The sequence below is a fragment of the Porites lutea genome, chromosome 5 (assembly GCF_958299795.1).
Source record: "Porites lutea chromosome 5, jaPorLute2.1, whole genome shotgun sequence".
Lineage (NCBI taxonomy): Eukaryota > Metazoa > Cnidaria > Anthozoa > Scleractinia > Poritidae > Porites > Porites lutea.
In genome coordinates this window covers 42,760,513-42,783,359 of record NC_133205.1, presented here as the reverse complement: position 1 = coordinate 42,783,359, position 22,847 = coordinate 42,760,513, and the positions used below count along the sequence as shown (strand labels likewise).

The 22,847-nt window shown below is 37.6% G+C and overlaps 1 protein-coding gene across 3 annotated transcripts in view; it reads left to right on the top strand.

Moving 5' to 3' along the window:
• Positions 1-128: 128 nt before the first annotated feature.
• Positions 129-22,847, top strand: part of LOC140938497 (E3 ubiquitin-protein ligase LRSAM1-like) — a 23,393-nt gene continuing 674 nt past the window's right edge. Inside the window, exons 1-27 of one of the 3 annotated variants that reach the window (XM_073387976.1) lie at positions 129-246; positions 4,271-4,324; positions 5,160-5,204; positions 5,746-5,820; positions 6,470-6,538; positions 7,137-7,221; positions 9,035-9,159; positions 9,741-9,783; positions 9,893-9,940; positions 10,117-10,167; positions 11,117-11,184; positions 12,036-12,065; positions 13,130-13,252; positions 13,433-13,520; positions 14,333-14,384; positions 14,694-14,738; positions 15,346-15,416; positions 15,791-15,890; positions 16,410-16,497; positions 17,149-17,223; positions 17,662-17,742; positions 18,366-18,461; positions 18,903-19,001; positions 19,624-19,749; positions 20,392-20,505; positions 20,790-20,906; positions 21,427-22,847. The exon at positions 21,427-22,847 is cut by the window's right edge and continues 674 nt beyond it. In XM_073387976.1, the coding sequence (XP_073244077.1) occupies positions 139-246; positions 4,271-4,324; positions 5,160-5,204; positions 5,746-5,820; positions 6,470-6,538; positions 7,137-7,221; positions 9,035-9,159; positions 9,741-9,783; positions 9,893-9,940; positions 10,117-10,167; positions 11,117-11,184; positions 12,036-12,065; positions 13,130-13,252; positions 13,433-13,520; positions 14,333-14,384; positions 14,694-14,738; positions 15,346-15,416; positions 15,791-15,890; positions 16,410-16,497; positions 17,149-17,223; positions 17,662-17,742; positions 18,366-18,461; positions 18,903-19,001; positions 19,624-19,749; positions 20,392-20,505; positions 20,790-20,906; positions 21,427-21,549 (2,199 nt within the window). In that variant the 5' untranslated portion in view covers positions 129-138 and the 3' untranslated portion in view covers positions 21,550-22,847. The remainder of the gene's footprint in view (positions 247-4,270; positions 4,325-5,159; positions 5,205-5,745; positions 5,821-6,469; positions 6,539-7,136; positions 7,222-9,034; positions 9,160-9,740; positions 9,784-9,892; positions 9,941-10,116; positions 10,168-11,116; positions 11,185-12,035; positions 12,066-13,129; positions 13,253-13,432; positions 13,521-14,332; positions 14,385-14,693; positions 14,739-15,345; positions 15,417-15,790; positions 15,891-16,409; positions 16,498-17,148; positions 17,224-17,661; positions 17,743-18,365; positions 18,462-18,902; positions 19,002-19,623; positions 19,750-20,391; positions 20,506-20,789; positions 20,907-21,426) is intronic. The other 2 variants (XM_073387977.1, XM_073387978.1) reach the window with 2 other exon arrangements.

Below are 22,847 nucleotides of genomic sequence, written 5' to 3'. Positions count from 1 at the left end.
CTAAATTTTCACAACTGTTTTTTCGCAGTTTTGAGCGCGACGCTAAGCTAAAATTGGGCCTGATCTCAGGTTACTAAGCCTCGGTTCCAAGCCAAAATTCCGTACCAGTCTCTCGCGCCTAAATATATCTGAAAATAGATGGGCTCAATTCCATCTTCATCTCAGCGCAGTACGATGCCGTTATTTAAGCAAAGGAAAGTTGGCAAAGATGAAGCAAAGAAACGTGTAGAACGATGTCTTGTCGTGGTAAGCAGTACATTCATTTGTAAGATCAACGTTTTTATCGCGAAGTCAGGTACTACAAAGTCATTATTCAGCATTATTACCTCGGCTCCATAATTTCCTCTTCAGGTGTTCATGTTTGCCTGTCAGCTTGTTTTGATCATTACTGTAAAACATTTTTTGCTTTGATGAAGCTCACAGAACCCTACTCTGACACTTAAACTTAAGAAATTTGCAGAAGGCTTGTGATATTTCAAAAGTAAATAGACTAAGCAGCTAAATTATAGGTTACGTTTGTAAATACGTGATAATACAGAGTGTTTACTATCGAATCTTTACTGATATTTTTTCTTTCGGTTATCGTAATAATCGAGATTCAGAGGTACCTTTGAATTTGACGTATGACTTACGATTTGTTAAAATTAGGTAGGTTACCATTTCAGCTGCTGTAGCTAAACAGGTAAAGTAAGTTAAGAGTGAAACACTTTTTACGCAAGAGTAAAGATTAAAGCCCATGACATGTACAGCTACCCCCCACAAAATCAAAGAATGTCGTTAGAAAGTATGCATCGCTTACTTCACTTCATTGTCAGACAGTTTTTAACTGTTTCAATCGCCCTGTTTCAAATGCTTAAAAGACATTGCCTGTTAATCATTCTAACTTTGCATTATTGGTCAACAAATGTCAAACTAAGTTTAATTTATTGTTTTCCTTTGTTCAACAAGGTAGAACTTGCAATTATTGAACAACATTTTATATAGCCTGTATGTTCTTTTTTTCCTGTTAACTTCAACTTGGTGAATTCCACTGAACACAACATAATCACGGCTCATGGTCAGTTAAACACCGAGTTGCTAAACAGCAGCTGCAACCAATTTTTTGAACTGTATCTCCTTCAATCTGGTTTCCATGTAACTAAACTAGATCCTCTTGATCGCCCTGAGCCATCTTAGACATCTTAAGGTGGCTGAACACAGTTTTGCGGGCAGTCAGCGGTAACTCGCGTGATGGCAAGTGTTTTAAATTAGACAAACAAACATGGCGGCGAAAAAAGCAATGGTACACAGAAGATGATTTCTCAAAATCCACTCATCAAAATTTTGTGATATTTGGCAGAATTTTGACTTTTATCGTATTCTAAATAATGAGAACTTTAAAATGAAAGTTGAACAGACGAATTTTGTGATACATTTAATAATTACAATAGAATCATATTATTGATTATCTGAAAACCCGTCTGTTAAAATTTGGTCAAATAAGTTTCAAATGGTAATGATTAATTATAGTAAGCTGTGCGCAAGTTTATAGGAAAATCTAATGAGCGAATTTTATGTAAATTGAGTAAAAGTGAAATTTTAAGGTTGTATTCAATCGTTCACGTTGCCATGGAAACAACGAAAACGTCACATTTTACCTGTCGATCAAAATCTTTCATCAGTATATTTTTCATTTGCCAAGTTTCAGCTTGTGAGCTGTAACCATTCTCTTGCCATGATTTGACAAATGACATATACTCACAAACTGCCAAAACTGTGTTCAGCCACCTTAGAGTGGTTTTCGTTTGAGTGTCGTAAAACCAAAACCAAAGTAATTACTCTGGCCAATCACATAGGACACAGACAATACTTTGAACCAATCAAAACTCGAAGTAATTACATGTGGCTGACGCAAAGCGCGGGAAAATGCATGCGAGCGCGTCACAATTGGCTTTGGTTTTACTTCTGATTGGATGAAAAGGTGGCGCGAATCTTTTAAGCCAATCGCATCGTGTAGAAAGTGCAAAACCAATTACTTTTCGACACTCAAATGAAAACCGCTCTAATGTGTTCAGGCAATAAAGATGATCATTTCTCAAACTCATTAATAATTCATTAAGAAAATACAAAGGAAATTAATGTTTAATGAGTGTTTGGAAATCGGATGAAACACTGCTTAGTATTTGCATCCTTAATTTCTCCTTCAAAAATGATTTTGTTTGAGAAGAAATATCAAACATTCGACACAGTGTTTCATCACCAGATGAAACACCTCGAAGTTCGTCAAAAATACTCCGCTGCGCGTCGTATTTTCAACTCTCTTCTCGGTGTTTCATCTGGTGATGAAACACTGCATCTCATGTTTGATATATTACATGAAAACATCTGATATAATTTAAGATGATTAGGACATTCCTGATTGCCTGGATAGAATGGAGGAGACTATACATACAGGTGTTTTCTGTACGCATGTAATAATAAAATTGTTTTGGATCATCTCAATCATTCCAGTTGACCCAAAAATTGAGACAGTGAAGACAATCTATGCCCTCAATATATCTTGAATATAAAGGTTTGGAAGTGGATTGTTTATTTTTTTGTTTTAGTTTTAATTGTCCTTTTAAGATCAGCATCATCTACATTTTTCTTCCTTGTAATATTCAGTGATGTTCCCTTTGTCAAGGTATTTAGACTACAAGGAAGTTATCAGTGTTGGTCAATCTCAGGTTCTCGTGGCATTCATCATTTTCTGATGAATGGGCAGGCTGGTTGGTGAACCTTCTCTGATCAATGAGAATTTTTTTCCTGCTTATTCAGACGTCAACTTGGGGCTCGTTCTTTAAAAGTGCCAACTAGTTTGCTGCTGCTCAGTCAGCATTTTTAAGCAACTTTTTTCAAATTTTAGTTTTTTTCCTGTTGACCCTTACTCTGTATCAGTATTTTGCTTTTATGGTACACATTTGTGGACACAGACCAACAATATTTAAAGGCATTTTTTGTTAGCACTAAGATTCAAATCTGCCCACATTACTTCTATAAAAAGGATGCTTTGAGCACTGCATTGTACCATCAATGTATTTTGGTGTAATTTTGCCAGTCCTTTACCAAGCTCTACCATCATTTGTGTGCATTAAGTTTGCATATTTAGCATTAAAAGGTTAGTAGTGTACATAAATGGAGTGCAGGTGCACATCAAAGTCCATCAAAAGAGAACTGAATTAGAAATGCTATCCAGACTCTCTCGCACTTTTTATGGTATGGAAAAAATTGCATAGCGTAACTGTCAGTTGTTGGAGCTAGCAAAAGTCATATAACAAAGTTTTCAGTCAAACAACATATACACTGCAAAATGCTATTTTGTGATTTTGTTACTGGTTAAAATTAATTTACTCTAGGTTGTTTCTCAATTTCCTTTGTCTCCTAGTCATAATTCATGAATAATTAGGGCTAGGAGACAAAAAAAGTATAGAATCAACCTTGGTTAAATTATAATTTTAACCTGAGTTTAATTTTGACCTGTAACATATTGTACTTTACTTATGGCTCCATTTCTCTTTGGAAAAATGTTTTTGGAACTGTAGACCTATAGGTAAAATCTAGAATCTTTTTTGCAGCCTAAGAGTTGGTGCCCTTAATTCCTAGGCTGTTATTATTATAAAATTATTGTTATTACAGTGAAACCTCTATTATGTGGACACTTTCGGGACCTTTCCAAGTGTCTGTTTAACAGAGGGTGTCTGCTTAATAGAGGTTTGTAAAAATTGTGCAATGTTTGTTAATGATTAACATTCAACGGTTACTCTGTACTGTGATAACGTTCCATGTTGTTAGGGAAGCTGTACTGTACTTTGTGCAAGACTTTAAGGTGAACTTTGATCACAGATGACAATAATACGGCTGGATATCAGTCTGATCTACGGTTTATTGATGGTTAAATGTATTGACTTATCTTTATTAATTGACTACGGTACGTATTTGAAGGATAGAATCCAATATTACTATTGCCAATTCAGTCCGGTGTCTGCTTAATAGAGGTTTTTTAACAATACAAATTAGCCAAATACAATTTATTTAAGTGACCACGTTGGCTTAATAGAGGTGTCCGCTGAATAGAGGTCTGTTATAAAGGGAAATATGAGACATTAATTTCAGGACCCGGCTTAGTGTCCACTTAAGAGTGTCCGCTTAATTGGGGGTCTGCTTAATAGAGCTTTTTCTAGCTGTATTGTTATATCTATTATGATGAGTTTGCATTGATAAATTAATTATTTTAATATTATTTTTGTTATAGGCAAGAGATTCTCCAGATCTAGCCTTTGACGTATCCAAATGTGGAGCAACAGAGGTGACTTTGCCTACTGCATTGCTAATGATATAATTTCTCATGTTAAAACTTCAGTCAAGGGAGATTCAGCACTAAGGACCTTATTACAAAAGTACAGGAAGAATGTTGGCTGATTAAAAGTTTAGTCTAAAGAACAGTACTTAAAATGATCTAATAGACTCCTGGGGCATTTATTATAGTTTTTAATTTTAAAGGTGCAAGAAGGATTGTGTAGGTAGATGGGAGGTATTTTAAAGAGAGAGGTGTTTATTCTCACAACTGTAACAAGCTCTGCAAAACTAATATGCTTTTGTTGAAAATATTAAGAGAATTTAAAAATAGCAGATTATCCAGTCCATCTAATGATATGTATTGGCCATCTAGCGACCCATATTGTTCTTTTAAGTCGTAGTTTGTTGTCATCCTTAGTCTATCCTTACTTTGAACTTAGCCGTGAACAAGATACAATGCACAAACCCTTATTAATCAGGAAATAAACTGAATAAATGGATTGATTTTGCTCCGTTTTGCTTTTTCATAGTATTTTGAAATTGTTGTCTATGGGGGGCATCTATTAGACAAGGAGTGTTTATTGCAGGGGATTGTCTAGAGATTAATTTGAATAGAGATTTATCCGGTGGATAGCGCTATCCAGCTTTTAAACCACTGGGGCCTGTTGGATAGTGATTTATCCGGGGATAGCGCTATCCAATGTTTGAACAACCATGGCCTGCAAACCATATAAATTTGTCTGGACAAGTGGTCATCTTGGCCAGATATTGTTTGGTACCAGCCGTTATTTTAAGCCCTTAATGATAGTAAAAGTAATGAGACTACTTTATCTTTATTCTTTTAGGTACCCAAAGGGGTTTACTCCTTATGCAGAGTACTTCAAAAAGAGGTAAAATGTTTTGGTTTGTGTTCTTAAATTGTGGTCACCCTTTGATAATGTAGAGTTTTGACAGTTTAGTGATTAACTCACAGTGTGACTGCTTGAACCAGTTTTAAAAAGAAAAGATTTAACCTGAAGTTTGTGGTAAGCAGGCCACATTATAGGAAGTACCCCTCTACCACCAACAACAGGGTTTTGGCTGTGCTTTTTGGCTACACTAAGTCTTTCATAAATAATAAAAAAAAAAACAGTGTCTGTACAGAGTGGCATCAGGTCCTGCTCTGACAGCTAGCTGATCATTTCTCAGAAGTACTGAGTCCAGCTCCTCAATCACATCATGTCTTTTAAATAGCCAAAAAGGTTCTTCCTGGGAGCTGGAATCTTAACCTTGTCATATTTAACTTGAATTATATGTTTGACTTATTAATTGTGCTTGCATCCACTAGGTAAACATTTATGCTATAATACTGTTGATGGTACATCAAAGTCACCGATTGTTAATTTTTTGGTTTATGTATCGTGAAATTTTACTTGGCATATTTTCTTTTAGGCTCTTCTATTGTATGATAATGCTTTAACAAATCTTAAGGGTGGAGGAGATCTAAAGGATCTTTCAAGTTTACGGGTGAGGAATTAAATTATGCTCAGTTTCTTGAAAGCTAAGAATATGAAAATAAAAATTTTTTCATTATTTCCACTGAACTACTCAGCTAATATCAAATATTCTTCAATTATTTTCCAAAGTAGTGTAATGATAAATGATAAAATGAAAGTCAAACAGTATTAACTATAGGCCTTTTGTCCAATCATCTCACAGAATTTATTCCTCTGGTGAGAATTTTATCTCAAAATGTATGCTGGATAACTCAGCTTATTTATAAGGGAGTTACAGTTTGGACTGGGTGAAAAAATTTTGCAAAATTTTAATTCTTAACAGGTGGAATGAAAGGATACTGTTACTAACATTAGTTAACATAAGATTTGAATTAAAATATTACTTTTTTCTTTTTTTGATGGGTGTTTGGGTTGTGCATACAGGTGCAATGTAGGTTTATTCATTACAGTCACATTTTAAGCTCATAAAGAGGGTGCATTCTACATGTATATTGTGTCAGCCTGTGCTGCAGGGTTTAGATTTTCATGACCATTTCCATGTCTCACTTTTTTGTGTTTTCTCTTAAGGGAGCGGAGGTTGACAGCTGTCTCAGATTTTTTTGATCAAAGTATTATAAGAGAGGTTGGTTTTCCTATTTTCTTTTTGTTTTTTTTTGTAGGTTTTAGATCTTCATGACAATTTTCTCACTACTCTTCCAGCTGATATTGATCAACTGAAATCACTGCAGGTAAATAAACTGTTAGTTTATATAAATTTTGATTTGTAATGTTAGGTACAGGTTGCTCACAAGAAGATATAAACCATTGGAACATTCTTAAATTGTATGGTATACGTATACCTTTTCATTTAGCCTGAAGAAACAGCAGTCACTTAGCGCTGTCACCACTGGTTTTCCCATGAAATGAGGTTGAGGAAAGAGCACAGAAATATCCATACTGATGATTTGTCACTAACCAGGTCTGGGTATTTACTTCTGATTGGTGGAAGCAAATTTTCCCTCATAGCGTAACCAATCATAAGCACAAACCAAGCCTGAAAAGTAATACAACATCAGATGTGCGTGTAAAATTTCTGCAGTCATTTTCTGGGGAAACCAGTGGTTGCATCAAAAAATTTCAGCTGTTTTATTGAACCATTGGATTACAGGACTAAGTTAATTCAAAGCACTGTTAGCTCCAATTCTACATTAACTGTAAAAGAAAAACATATCAGTTGTTATGGTAACTTACATTGTATTTGCTTCAAGTACTCGTTTTAAATGACCATGCAAATATTATTTTGATTTGACATCTTGACACATGCTTGTATTTTCTTAAATCTTTCAGGTTTTAAATGTTCAAAACAACAAGCTCCGAGCTCTACCTGCGTCCATTGGAAATTTAGCAGCCCTTCAAAGCTTAAACCTTCAAGGTATGTGTAGTATCCTGTGTTCATTGTTCTCCATCCCATCTCCCTTTTGTCTTACACTGACCACTGCCTTGAAAATCTGGGTTTTACTTAGGGCAATTTCCATTTGTCAGAACTGACTGGCTAGACCATTCCCGTCGCAATGGTAATTTCTGTTTTAATCAAAACTGTTCAGCCAGATCAATCAAATTCTAAATAGTATTCACAAAGGAGAACATTTTTTAGCAAAAACTCTTGGAAAAAGCTTATTTCAATTTCAAACTGACTGGTTGGGCAATGATCTGGCTGGCCAGTTCTGACAAATGGAAAGCACACTTAGTTACATATTATATGCTCTAAATCATGTTAGGGACCAGTCATAATTTAAGTTGGAGGAGGGGGGGGGGGGGGGGGGGGCGGGTCGGGAGAAATTGGGGGGCCTTCAATTTTTTTTTGGATGGAATATGGGGGGCCTTAAAATGCCAAAAGATGACCTTGGGGGGGGGTTTTCAAGTTTCTTTTAAGTAGCATCCCTACTAAGCAGCATGATGCTTGAGTATTAAAAGACCTGATTTTGATTCAGCTTTACACAAAGTCCTATATTGTATAATACTAAAACAATTTAATCAGCATTTTGACAAAAAGATTTAATGCTCAAATAGTAGGTGCATCAACGCAACATCCATTATTGTGTAACACTGAAACAATTTCATCGGCATTTTAACAAATTAATGATTACATGCATTAAGTCATGTTATGCAATCTCACTATCTGAATCATTATTTCTAGATGAGGTTGATGTGGACTCACTGTCAAGTTTTTGCTATTAGAGCATGTACTGGTCATATAAAAAGCAGTAAGCTTTGGCTGATTATCTTCTTTCTTCCTTGAAGCGGTTCTGTCGGTCTCTAACCTTTCAATGGCTTGTCTTATCTCAATTATAACACAATCACTGATATATCCTTGCTCTATAAGCTGTTTGAGAGGCTCTAGGTGAAATCTCTTTCTCAATTTAGTGTGAAGTGCTTCTCTGTTGTTAGTTGGCACATTCAGAAGTGACAGTGAGTAAGAACGGTAAAGTAAAGAAAATGTTATTTGTTATTACCATTTGGGTATTATGTAAGAAAGGGGGGCCCTTAAATCTTTTAACATGATTGGAGGGGGGGTACCTAAAAAACATGGGTGCTATTAGTAGGGGTCTGGAAATAATTTGGGATAAAAAACAATTTCTCCTCCAGCCCCCCCCCACCTCCAACTTAAATTATGACTGGTCCCTTAGGTTCCCACTCACACTGTAAGTGATAGACTCTAGTACCTGGATTCACTCTTTTACAGCTAAAGATACCCTTTGTAGCTGGTGGAATTGTTTATTTGCACGCGTTAGAGTTTTGACTTTGAAGCCGCCACGTCATCAAGAATGAGCACCAAAGGCATCAGAAAATTTCAAGGCATAATTTTTGTCCCCATTCTCTGTGGCTTCGCAACTCCTATGCCTCAATGCGCACTTTGACAATCCTGCCAGCTATGCAAGCTAAGCTAAAAGTCCCCTTGCTGGTACAAATTATTTTTCCCACTGGGTTAGGGAGTCATTTTCCCTTTATTTGCTGGAAATTTATGTCTTGAAAATAATGGTTTACTCCTTGTACATGTACAATGAAATTTTCAATGTTACATAATTATATTCTTCATAGTGGAACCACAATTTATTAATTTTGGTGGTGTAAATTTCTGGTGCTGAGTTAAATTTATGGTAGTGTTTCCCATTAATTGTTATAAGAGCTGTTAGAGTGAGTTTGTAAGAGCAACCAAATCAGTATTTTATGATTGTTGTGTACAGGGAATGAACTTCGCTCTTTACCAGCTGAAATTGGAAATTTGAAAAGTCTGAGGACCCTCAATATTTCTGAGAACAGTAACCTTCCAGGAGTCCCTCCCACCTTGGCACATGTGAGAACATTAGAGGTAAGACAGTGGACTGTCTAACAACTTCACATCAGAAGGTTACTGTGATATAGAGAAGAAACACAAACGTTTTTCTAACATACCAGTATCTTTTCCAAACTAACCTTTCTTTATCTTTTCTAGATTTATCTTTGGGTTTCTCTGATTTAACAGGGCTTAAATGTACACTACATATGAATCCTGTTGTGCACGTTAGCTTTTTTATTGCTCATTTCTTCTACATCTCAGTGAGCTTTAAAGATTTGGCACTTCTATGTTTTCTACCGCCAGTTGGATGTTAATATGAACTCCTAAGAGCATGCAGTATATGTACTCCATCTTGGAGAACCCTATAAGAGTTATTTAAAAAGTAGTAAGTGCTGCAGTTACACGTTTTGTTTTTCTTTTATAATTCCATTTTTTTAATTTTTCATGGTAAGGCATGCTCTACCCTTTCAAGTGACTTGCTTACATACATTTGGATTGTACAACTTAAACTGGTTTCCTTACACTGTACATGTAACTTTGATGGACATCTTAAGCAATCAAACATATCATATTATCTCTACTTGACAATAATATTTGCTTGTATTTATTTGCAGACAATTATCCTTGATACAGACAAGATCAGTTTTCCCCCTAAAGGTAACTGGTAACGAGAGGATACTGAATTAAATGCTTAACTGAAACATATTATGGATCACAAGGATCACTTTAACATTATTTATTGTTTTCATTCATCATTTTCTTTTAGATGTATCATCGGAAGGAACTGCATCAATTATGAAATACCTCTGTAAAGGTAAATAATCTTGAATTACTTTATTGCAGCTGAGCTTGATAAGTCCATCCCTGTTCTAAAATGGAATACTGTTCTCTCTGGTGTTTGTCACAGATGATTTTATTTACATTTTACTTTTCTTTGGTTACTGACATGACTAATCACTGACTTTGCTGACTTGTATTTTTCTCTTAAAGTGGCTGGAATTGAATATGTTCCTCCATCCAAACACTTGTTACCTGTGTTAGGTATGTAGTTTTCCATTTCATCACCACTGTTGTTCTGTGTTTAATGCACAATCTCTTCTGACTGATAGACCCCACTTTCATGTTTTTTCAACTTTTGACTGGGACCAGGTAGCGAAAATCCATCAACACATCTGGAAAGAACATCTTATAATCAGTTAAGTTACTAAGTTTGAAAGTTATTTTTCAAAAACCAACAGAGATATAGCTCCCTAAAGTCAGGGAATTTTACAGAAATTTGTAATTTTTTTGGAGGGGGAGGGGAGGGGGGGGCACAATTGGATTCCTCCAAACATACAGACAGCTGTGAAATTTTATGACTTTTTTAGCAATAACTGCACTCTTTTTAGACGTATCACCTTTAAAATTGGTAACTTACCTTATTTTAAGGCCCTCTTACCAGCAATGTCGATGAATATTCTCTTACTGCTTTTTGTCAAAAGTTTAAAAAACGCGTAGAAGGGTCTATTAATTGTTGTCTCTGGATTTATTGTTTTGTGTTCAGAAGTCAATCAAGGCTTTGCACGCAATTTGAAAACCCTTGAATTTCAGGAGCCCAGTTTCAAGGCCTTGAAAGTTTTTAATTTAGTGTTTTTTTTAAGTTTGTGATTTTTTCTTAAAATTATCTAAATCTTAACGCTTTAAAATGTACTAAGTTTTAAAGCAGAAAGTGCAAATGCAAAAACAATATAATGCCTACAAAATAAACATGTAAAATGCTTGTTTATTTTTTCTCAGGACTCTCTTCCATTACTCTTGTGTGCACGAATACGTTAAGCCACAGGAGCACTGCGCATACCCATGGCCTGCATGTGTCTTCATAACTGGCACAAACAATGGCCCTGGAAAGTCCATAATTTTTTGGCATGAAAAAGTGTTCCTCTTATAGCGATTTTGTACCACTATCCAGTTGGTGGTCTCCCTCACAGAATGATTGTCATATTTTCTGTAGATCCAGTAAGAAATGGATCAGCACCAACTAAAATGTGGGGCCCTGTACCAGTTGATGAACTTGTTGCTGTAAGTTATTTTTTAAATAAAGTTTTCACCCGGGACACTGTATTTTATAAGGATGTAATATAAGCCTTTTGACCAGTATCCTTATGTGCCATGACCAGAGAGATTTTTCCAGTCTCCCCATTTGTAGTTGTCATTGTATAAAATGAGAATTAACAGCCTTGGAATCCTTGCAACTTGGATGACTGGGGAGGGGAGAGGATTCATGCAAAGTTTGATAATATCACTTTAGACTTAAAACGTTACTGAATCTCAAGCCTTTCTGCAACTGGTTACAGTATTGTGAGACGGTACTGTCTCTTCCTTTCCTTAACCAACTCACTTGTTCATTCCATGTCCTGTAAACATCCCATTTTTGTAAAATCGGGCATGTGCTTACCAAAAGTCAGAACTGGCCAGTCGGACTGGTTATTTTGTTAAAATGGTAAACCAGTATGCAAAGAAAGTAATGTGTCCGATAGCTTGGGCTAGCGGATTTTGCAATCAGCGCAGTAAATTCTGTTCTTAACCTTCCTGACAACTAGTGAGTTTTGGGTGGTTATTTTTGTTCTGACTATTGCTAAGTCCTCTTATTTTGTTGCTACATCTTGAAAGAAAGTGAAAAGGGGTTTTTCAATTACATCTTTTTTACAGTAAGTATAGTGCTAAATTTAATGTTTGTTGGAAAAAATAAGTCACACCTTGTCAGAAAGTAATGGGTAGTCATAAATGACAGCTGGCTATCTACATCTGTTGGCTAAGGGAACTCTGTCTTAGGTCCAAATATATCCTGATTTATTCCATCATGTTCAAGACTTCACAGTACTGCTTCGCATGGTTGATTTTATTTCAAAAGTAAAACATTTTCATTTCAGAATACTTTATCACAGCATGAAGAAGAAAAGGTTTGCATTGTTGATTTTGTTTCTCTCACTTTCATTTTTCCTTATTCAGCTTTAATTTTCTGTTTTTCATATTGTGTTTAACAGTACCACATTACTTTTATTAACCACAAACTCATGTCACAAAATAAACATTTCTGTTATGCAATCTTCACCTATTTTGTTGCAGTGGGTTGGTTCCCATAGAACCGGTATGTAACGAGAAGCATGGCATCTAATTCCCCACAGAATTATCTTTAATATTGTTGCCATTGTCTAAGGAACTGTTTCATTTACCTTTGGGTCAGATTTCTTCTAATGTGGCTCTTCAGTTTTGCTTTTTTCAAGAGTCTTGAAGACCTTTTAGAACTGATAGCCTCTTTCCAATAATAGCTAAAAGTTCTTGTTTGTTCAAGATCAACTCATACCAGTTGTTACCATTGAGAACTGTACTGCTGTGTTAAACCCTGAACCTGTTTAACAGGGGCGGATCTAGGGGAGGGTGCAGGGGGTGCGCACCCCCCCTCCCCCCCCCCCCGCCTGAGATGACCTGCGGTTTTCTAATACAACTGGTATTCTGCAAAAAAAAAAAAAAAAAAACTACGTGGTTTATTGGTGTTGAAGTAGAGCAAGAGACGAGTGTACCCCCTCCTTAAAAAAATCCTGGATCCGCCCCTGTTTAAGGATGTGGAAAAAGAACCCTAACCCTATTTAAGGCCCAAATCTGAAAATGAGTCTTAATTTAATGGAAAAACAAAAACTAAAAGTGAACAGAAAGACACAAATCTTCCTTAAATCGCTTTCCTAATACTCTATCAGGTAAAGTTCAGTTTTAACAGATGATTTGTTTCTTGTGTAGCTGCGCATTTAGGCAGTTGAATTTTAGCTGATATAATAACGGTACGCTTTCTAAAGATAACACCTGGGTTACAACGCTAACAAGGGTAAAAATGATACCCTCAAAAACCATACCCAGTTGGGTGGCACATATAATATGCCTATCTTACCCATAAACTGGAGTACCATCCCTGGCCTGAAACAAATCATCCAACTCTTGTATAAAACGAATGCCTAATTCTTACTCCAAGGAAAAGAGAAGACAACAGATGATTGAACTGCAGAGGCAGATGCAAGAAGCAGAGAAAGAACAACAAGCGCTAGCTGCTGCGGCATCCAAACAACACAATGATCTAATGGACAAAATACGAACGGTATAGTGATAAATTAATTTTATTAATAATATTTCTCAACAACTATTTGCTTATTGTTTAATATACTATTTATGTAATTTTTTCCTGTTTTGTGATATCCGCTAAGGATGAGACTTCACTGAAACGTACATAGAAAACTAGCCGTACATTGTATGTACATTTTATGTACCTACCTTGTAGGCTGAAGCAGAACTGGATGACCGCACTCTGTGGCAACAACAACAACAAGAGCATGAACGACAAAAGATGGTGTCAGCTATGGCAGCAGGTATTTTACATCGTATTTTTGTGTCTACTTTAGCGGACGAATATCATCAGTGTGTTCCTTTGATTAGTTGAAATCAAGGGTGGACTCATTATCATCCTTTGGCGGCATTCTGGCATTTTCCTTGCATGATTTTTTTGTACAAAGTAATCAAAAGAACGGGGGTCCTAGAAGATGACTTCAAAAGCTTCTTGTTGAAACTTCTTGTTGAATCAGAAAGGTGTCTTTATCGTGGAGTTTTTTTTGCTGTAATTGAGCCCCTTCTGCTTCATCTAACAGTAATAAGCCATTTATTAATCATTTACTTTTAAAAGGACTGCACAATTCAGTCTGTTGTTCCATTAATAGTTAACTGTTAGATTCACTTGTTCCTGTGTGTGTCGAATAACATCAGCAAGAAAGTCGCGAGAAATTCAGGAAATTGGCGGCTATGTTACGAAACGTTTACTGTTTTAGGTCAATTCTGTGCTGCAGTCAGTAGTTAGAACCTTTACCCGTGCACAAAATCAGTCCTCCTGCAGAGTTATGAAGAAGATATTAAACAAATTTCAGCAGGGAGCGCAAACTTAAATCAATATATATAATCTTAAATATAGTCTTAAATAACGAAGCTGGACAATTATTTTGGAATTCAATCGATGTGATGACAAGTTTTAGCTTTTTATGGCAAGTAGCGTGTTTTAGCCCTAAAAAGTGGTATTTACGTCTAAGTTTGAAACATTGTATTTTTGCGATTTTTCCTTCATGTTTTCATCTCTTCCGGGTGAATTCTTTTCAACTTTGAAATTACTATGCCATTTTCTTATATCTTGTAGGTGAACAGCTAACTAATGACACAGTAGCAATGATTTTACAAGTTAACGAAAGGTAAAGCTGAGAAGATTCATGTATGTTATACAATAACACGTTTTAAACCTTATAAAAGCAAAGTAGCTCTAAACAACTGAGCTACTGAGAAAGTTCTTTGCTAATTTTTAGTATCCTGCATAGCTGGTGTAATGGTTTTTGCGTGTGTCCTCTGCCAAAACTTTGCCCACGCTAAATAACTATTCCGGTGGCCACGCAGGCTACATTTGTAGGGGCCACAGTATGGCTTGTACAAAATGTATTTAATAGCATACATTTTGCTTCTTGTGAGTCTGGTTAGTAATGTGGTGATTTTCTTGACCTTTTTAGAGCTCAGAAGGCAGAAATGATTCTTGATGAACTGGAACAAGAAAGGTGCAATAAAAATCCTATTACAATAAATACAAAATGTACGTTCGCTTGGCCTGGTCTGGTTGAAGATCCCGAGGGGAGGGGGGGGGAGTAATCCCTTGACATGCGAACATGCGAGTCCTAGCCTGCAATTTCCCCCTTCTCTTTTATCTCTTTTGCCTCTGTTTTTGCCGAATTTGCATTTCTTGCTTGTTGTTATTGCTCAAACAGAACTGTTTACGAAGGAAATGATCAGAAAACATTTTTGTTTAGCTCGGTTGCCTACGCACTTTACAGCATGGATATGCTTCACGTATTTTTCTCTGATGTCGTTTAACCTTCAAATGTCATTGCAACTGATATATACACTAGTTTAAGGTACACGGAGAAATCCGAGTCTCCCCAAAGGGAATTGATCATAGGACGCTCTACCCACTGACCTAGGAGTGACTTATATGTGAGCAGATCGTAAGCGTGGTTTCAATATAGGACCTCGTATCTCGGGAGTACATTGGATGAAAAAAGAGTAAAACTTTGCTACTTTGCAACTCAGAAATTCCCTTCTCTAGAACCATTGTACATGTTTTAGTTTGCACTGAAAATAACCATTAATCCTTTGTTTAACGCTTAGAATGAGAACTGAACAGCTGATTAAGGTGACCCAGGAAGAAGCTGAAAAACTCCGAAAGGAGGAAGTTTTAGGTTGGTTATTATATTCCCATTTGAATGTAATATCACCGTTTTTCTTGTACAATTGTCCGTATGAGGTCTAGTCGAAGTAAAAAAAGTTCAAAACACTACCGGGTGCTGCATCGGTTATCGGGAGAGTTAGACTCGAAATAGAAAGTTTTGTTTGCTGAGCGAAGTGCCATCATTACGCGGATAAAAAGTGACATGTCGAGCGCCCCTTCGCAGAGCGATTCAAAGCGCTAGAAATGTCCTTGTCAACTCTCCTGATAAAAGCAAACCTTGTGCGCTTAAGCTAAAAGGTTTGACAATTCTAGTTTATGACTAGAGTTAACATTTCATTCTTGTTTTTTTCTTTTGTTGTCTTCTTTGTTGTGTTTTTTCGTTAGCTTCCATGGCTCGTCTTTTGGAAAGCCAAGAAAATCAAGGCCGACTTATAAGAGAATATGAACGGACAAGAGACATAGCTGCCAATCAAGCTATGAACGAGTGAGTTCAGACTAAAAATTTACTTCAAAAAGTAAAGCACCAGTTAAAGCTTTTTCAGGGCAAAAGTCATTCTTATTCTTTCAGCTTTCTGTTACAGCTTACTGGTTTTCATTTTGTGTAACTTAGTCCTCCAACTGAACACATTAACTGAATTTTGTTGTGAAGGGGTCAAGTTACACGTCCACACCTTAAAAAAAGCGCTTGGGGTGCTTTTAATTATTAGAATCCGGAATTGTTTATCGTTAGAAAATTCGGAATTATTACCTTCTTTAACATGTATACATTTTGTGAAGGAAACAATTGTAAACACAAATCTGTGGTGTGAATGGGCCATAACATGTTTGATAAATTAATTTAGTTAAACTGAAATCGGAATTTATATGCTAAGAATTTTATTTTTCTGGTGGGTGTTGTTTGTGGCTTATTTTACTTTCTAACTGTAGTCCATACTCGTAATTTCGTTGCTATTCCCGTGTGTGTGTAAAACAGTCATGATACATCACTTGTATTGCATTTCAGATCTTTAGAAGCTGATTCTCGTCTGCTTGGTATCTTGAATGAACAATATGACGACAGGGATATGTTGATTTCTGAGATTTCCAAACAGGTCAGTGATTAGTGCCAACAGTTGAACGTCTACTCGTGTGTTCTTTTGTTTTCTCTCATCAGCGGTGGCCTTTGCGCGCGGCCGCTTTGTAGACAGCATTTCCGAGTCGCTAATGAGCTGGAGGTACGATCCGGAAATCCCAAGTTCAACTCCCCCCCCCCCCCCCCCACCCTTCATGCCGCTCGCTGGATTTATTTCTCAGCCGTCCCGCGCTTTTCAACTCATCTGCCACGCTTGTAAAGAGCCAACTGTTTTGCCTCAGGTCAAATGGGATTCTCAACTCCATTTTGTTTCGTGGAAATTTTTGTTTAACCCCACTACCTTTTAGACTGCGCCACAGACGAGGTTAAATTACGTCTGCGACGAAGGCTAACTACTTTTGAGCTATTATCACCGCTGAGGGTAAATAAAGTCTGTTATATTATTATGCTATCAGAACTGTAGACACGTTCCTGAGGAAGTGCGATTAATTTCCGTTGTATCCGAACCTCTCCCGAGAGTGCCTTTTAGTGGAGGTTGTGCATTTTTCCGAGACTGTGGACTTTGTTAATGAAACTAAGAGATGTTAACGTTGAGTTTGAAATCTAAGTTACTTTTTCCTTTACTTTGTATCTAACAGTCCAGTAAATGTTATGTTTATTCGTTTTAAAGGAACGCGCCCAAATGGAAGCAATCCAAGCCCTTCAGCTCCAGACAGATGCAAAGCATCGCAGAATAACAAGCCAGGTAATTCAGAGTAACACACGTTTCCCTGCATCAAAAACTCTATCTTTGTCAGCGAGCCTTGGGTCCATGGTTTCCTGTATTGCTCGTCTTTTCTTGCATTGTCCTCCAGTTGAATAGTTTGTTCTTTTCTTCAGAAAACCGTGCCCATTTAGTCGTTTTTCAGTGTGAAAATGTTCACTGAAATGAATAAAAGACAAAAGATAAGCAATGCATCACTGGATGCCAGTAAAAGATAGCCTGAAAAAAGATTAATATTTTTTTACTCGTGCGTGCGTTGCGTTGCCAGCTTACAAGACTGAATCATTCGTCCGCTGCCCAATTTTACTCGCTCAAGTTGGGTATTGAATAATTTCAAATTGTGACTTGGATTTCAAAGCTTCATCGATACTTACCTATTATCTAGGGTATAAAATGATACGTTTTATGATTTCTCTGCAGATCTCCATGCTACAGGATGAACTTTCGCGGTTGACTTTAACAGAACTAGACAAGAGAGAAGAACGACAGGATGTTGAGAGGGTATGTAATTTAGGTTTTCATTCTTCTATTAAACTCTGAAACCAGAAAGATCGTCTTTGAATGGATACAACCTAGAGGATTTTGACTTATTCCTTCAACAGACGCGTTGTTCTTACTTTGATTGAGTTTACACTGAGGTCGGACATAAGCAGAGAGTGAACACCACTATCAATGATAAAATGATGAGATTGCAGTGTTACGGTTTTAAAGCCATTCGTCCGTTTTAGTTGGTTTATTTTTGATTTTTCGACTGTTTACTTCCTGTATTTATATCGTTTTCTACGTTGATGACAAGGGTTGTTGATATGCTATATGCTGTTCGATGAAAAATGTGGATGGCAGAAAAGGAAAGTGCACGAGGGGTTTAGGAAGTGAGTGGGTTCTGTGGGTGCGTGAAGGAAAAATAACTACAAACTCCTTGGAGTTTGTGGTGGTATTTATAATTCCAAGGCTTCTGCGTCGTGTACAACGGGCAGAATATTATCCTCACTGCTTCCGACAAAGCAATACGATCGAATGGATGGAAGTCTACATGTGTAGTACGTTCTGTTTCTTTCTCGCTTTTGCTGCAACAAGAATACCATCCACCATGATTTCTATGTAACACTCACTGTTTGTTTTAGACGGTGCTGGAGTCCAAGAGAGAAGCTCTCACTGGGCTCCTAGTTCAGCTGGTAGGCGAGCAACAAAAACGGGAAGATGAACTCATGAAGAGGCTTGTAAGTGCTGTATTTATCCGCAGAACCAAAAGTCGCAAACATTCTATGTTAAGTCAACAAGACTAGAATAAAAGCCATCTTTGCCAGTACTTAGAGTTTCAAAGAACTCCTATTCCGTGGCTTTCATTAAAGCGGTACCCTTTTAGAAGTCATTGACACTGAAGTAGAACCATCTAATGCTGTATGTTGAATGAGTTGCACAAAAAAAATAATGATAATAACAAGGTAAGTGCTCGGAGGAAGTTAGCAGACTACCTTACCAAGTTAGGCACAAAGTACTGGTCAGCAGCTTTCACTTGAGAGAGTTTTATCCACAGACGCAATAGTTAGAACTTTCTTGATATTTGATTCTTGGTTCAAATATTTAGGGGCTTCTTCAACTTCTCTTCGTACTAAAACCCGAATTCAACGCTTATTTATCTTACATTGTTTCTCTGGTAGGTTGAGATGGAACACAAAAGGGAAGCGGATATCGAAGACTATTGGCTGATTCAATATCAGAGGTTACTGGAGAGTAAACCGCAAACTTTACTTGAGAAGGTACCTATTCAACATTATAACAGCTCATTTCTGAACAGTACATTAAACTTACAAAGCTAGCTTGATCGTGGACAAATGACGAAGAGGGCTTTGCAGAACAGTTTAACTAGGGACCTGGAACCTGTGAAAACAATCTCTCTTATCGCTCAACTCCTTGATTAGTGATTTAAGATGACTGAATTCAAAGGTTAGGTTAAATACGAGGTTAAGCCAAGTAACAATTAAAATATTTTGGAAAGGCCAAAACTTATCGATGTGGTTTTTTGTCCTACCAGGGATAAAATGAGGATAATTTTAGACCCCGTTTGCACGGGCCAGGGCAAATTTTTGAACGGACAAAGACTTGCACGGATCCACCTTTCGTTGAAACGGGACCCGAGGCACAGTGCAAATTTTTGAAAGGCGAACAGTACTGATTAACAGCAATCTGTAACAGAATTTGCTCCAATCCGTGTAAACGGGTTGCACACTCTTAGAGAGAGATCGGTCACGTGGAGTATACAGCAGCGAATGACAGGAGGACCAACATCACGTGACCGGAACCCACCGCTGATGTGTGAAAAATCCTATTAATACTTTCAATATTTCTAATAAAGTGTTGTTCTTAAACTTAATCTTACAGCAATGTGACAGTAATATTTACGACATACTTGCCGAAGCAGAAGCACAGGACTACGCAGCTCACTTCGCGCGCCATCGTGTCACGTGGGAAATGCTTAAAACCATGACGGACAGTGAACTTAAAGAGGTATAAGTAAAGGGCGGCATGAGTCAGTATAGACAATTTCATTTCCAGTCTGACCAAAACACACGGCGTCAAAAGTCAACATACTAATACGGGGCTGATACGAACGTTTTGATAAAAAAATGGACCATAGTTAGTCCTTAAAAAGCGCTTTCCCGCCATAGTGTAGTAAAACGCCAATAGTAAGTTTCTTTTGAATGATTTGTTTATGAAAATTGTCTTTTGTTTCTCGTGACGTATAGTGGTTAGACTGTTCGTAGTCCCCTTCTTTTCCGTAAGATCGTCGGGATGCAGAACCTACCCGTAGGGCGTCTATCTTGGTTTTATATGTGCCGAGTATAACCTGTGCATGAGTATGAAATCTGTTAATTTTCTCTATTTTTCTCGCCTTTCTCCGCTCACCGCTCGGTACATTTAAAACCAAAATGGCCTCCCGTAACACAAAGCGCGCGATATTGACGATTATAGGGAAAAATAAGGGACTTTGAACAGCCTATGTGTCGGAACGAAACCGAACGATGACCTCTCCGTTTTTGAAGAGGACGAATGTTCCCTTTTTTGTCTTGTTGTTTTTCTTCGGTTCAGTTTTGAAAGGTTACACACGGTTGAAAAAGCGTAACAAACTTTGGTTTTTTTCATTTTTAGCTGGGTATTCACGAGCTGGGAGTTCGTAAGGCAATACTAAGTGTGGTCCAGGAGCGTCTACGTTTTGACGTCAAAGCCAAAGAGAAAGAGCGAGAAATTGAAACACCTGCAGAGGTACGTAATGTAACTCGGATCAGAGGAAATTATAAACCTTCTGCGCGGCGAGAAGGTTTTATACAAGAATGTGAAATTGGATTTTAGTTACACAGTTAGCATTCTTAGCGGGAACGTTTTGTTGTTCTCATCCTAGTGGTAACAAATAGTGAATTCTTGTTTTGGTTTGTGAATTGAACATTGTTTCATTCTTGTAATGTTTTGTGTTGTTTCTCTTTTCTCGTTGTTTATTGTTTTTCTGAACCGTTATTGTAATTTAAGTGGTTTATTTTGGGTATTTACAGGCGCCCGTGCCCTCTCCAGCCCCTCCTGCCCCGATTCCAACACAATCAACACCAACAGCACCTGTAATAGAGCACCAAGATATGACCACAGAATGTGTGGTTTGCATGGATCGAAGGGTAAGACAGTAGCATCATTCACTATCAGTATAACCATGTTCAATATGTTTATTAACCTCCGTAACGCATTATAACACTGCCTATGAGTGCAATCACAATCACAGGTACCTTACATGGAAGTTCACGATTTTCTGTAAGTAACTCTAAATTCTAAACGAAAGTTTATAGGAAAGTCAGTCACTTCAGCTATACAAACCTATCGCCCAGAATGTTATTGTCTCTCGCTACATGTACTTACAGTGGCCAGTTTATCAAAAGGCCGCATAACATAAATTGAGTTGAAGAAAGTAACTTAAATCGCCAGGTAAAGATGGTTCTGGAGAGCTTGAACTGAGTTTAGGCTCATCTTTGAAACCAACCAGCAGTTATCTGTCGGTTCAGCTCTCCTTTTCCCGGTGTATTTGAACTTCACCGACATTAACCCGAAGAATCAGTACTGCACTGTACTTTTTACCAACACGAACATTAACTCGTTGACCTTTTATTCCTGAGTATTTGACTTGTGGTTTTTCTCTATCAGGCTGATGTGGTGTTGCTGAATTGTGGACACGTTTGTTGCTGTTTCAATTGTTCCACTTCATTGTCCAGTTGTCCCATGTGCCGTAACCCTGTGGTACAGCGTGTTCGGATATTCCTCTCCTAATTGCTACCGGTCTACAGCATTGCACTTCACCTGCGTCGTTCACTTCGTCGAAAAAGCGCGTAGGAAAACAGGAAGGTCGCGCAACCTCTGCATTGAGGGCTTTTCCCTCAGGTTTTTGTGGGGAAAGCCCTGGAAACTAGGTTGGAAGGTCACCCTCGTTCTAGAAAAGAATCCAAAATTTCAATTTGTCAAATTATTGTGTTTAGTCCATACCATTTGCTAGAACCCGATACTCTTACTATTTCTCAGACGATATTCGACATCGATACCATGAAGTAATTATTGAAGAATTTTAAAAGTATACCAAAGGATAAATCTAAAAGAAACAGTGCTTAAATCAGTTCAGTTCCAATTTATCCCTTCCCCAAATTTGGCTTTCCGTATGAAAATAAAGATGGCTTTTGGTCTCGTTGATCCATCCCGACAAAGAACTGGTCGTGCGAAAAGTACATAATACAAACACAAATTATTAAATAAGCCTTTTGCTGGGCTTTCACAAACATTTCACGTAATTAGTAGGCAGGGAATTGAATACCTAGGAATATCGTTTTGCTCTAGTTTCCTTGTGTTTCCTATAACAGTATAGCCGGTCGGGGATTATGTTCATAGTAGCCGGTGGAAAATCCTGCGGGCAATATTTTCCTCGAGCAGGTATACGTAATCTGTCCCAAAGAGACATGGGATATAGCGGCTTACATAGTGTAATGGGCAAAATAGCCGCTAAACATTGTATGTTCGTGCTGAAGAAATTCTCGTGATTAACGTAAAAGCTTCAAGAAAAACGTTTTTTTTTTTTTCATTTTAGTCTCTGTAGAGGTGATTTATTGGACAAATTATTCATATTCCGGAGACAAGAGTCATTGTTATCACATGAATCTAAACCTCCTTAGACTACGAGTAGTCCCCCATTTTTCCTCAGGGATAGTAGAGCGAGCGAAACGCGAGCGCGCGTGAAAATCACCCCACGCGAGAAAAGGCGACACGCGGCGGGAAGAGAAAAATGTCGCCTTTTCTTGCGTGGGGTGATTTTCACGCGCGCTCGCGTTTCGCTCGCTCTACTATCCCTGAGGAAAAATGGGGGACTACTCGTAGTCTAAAACTTCCTACCCTCACCAAAAGTTGAATGCGTGGGCATGTCAGTATCGTTATTTTGCAGGGGTCCCCAATAGGGTTTTTCAGTCCAATCACCCCGCGTGACCTAAACTTTCCCGTTCGTACCGCCCATCCCGTCCCGTGGATACTTTCAATCCCGAATCTCGCCCTCATTTTGCTCTCAAGTCCCGAATCTGGGCCTTCAA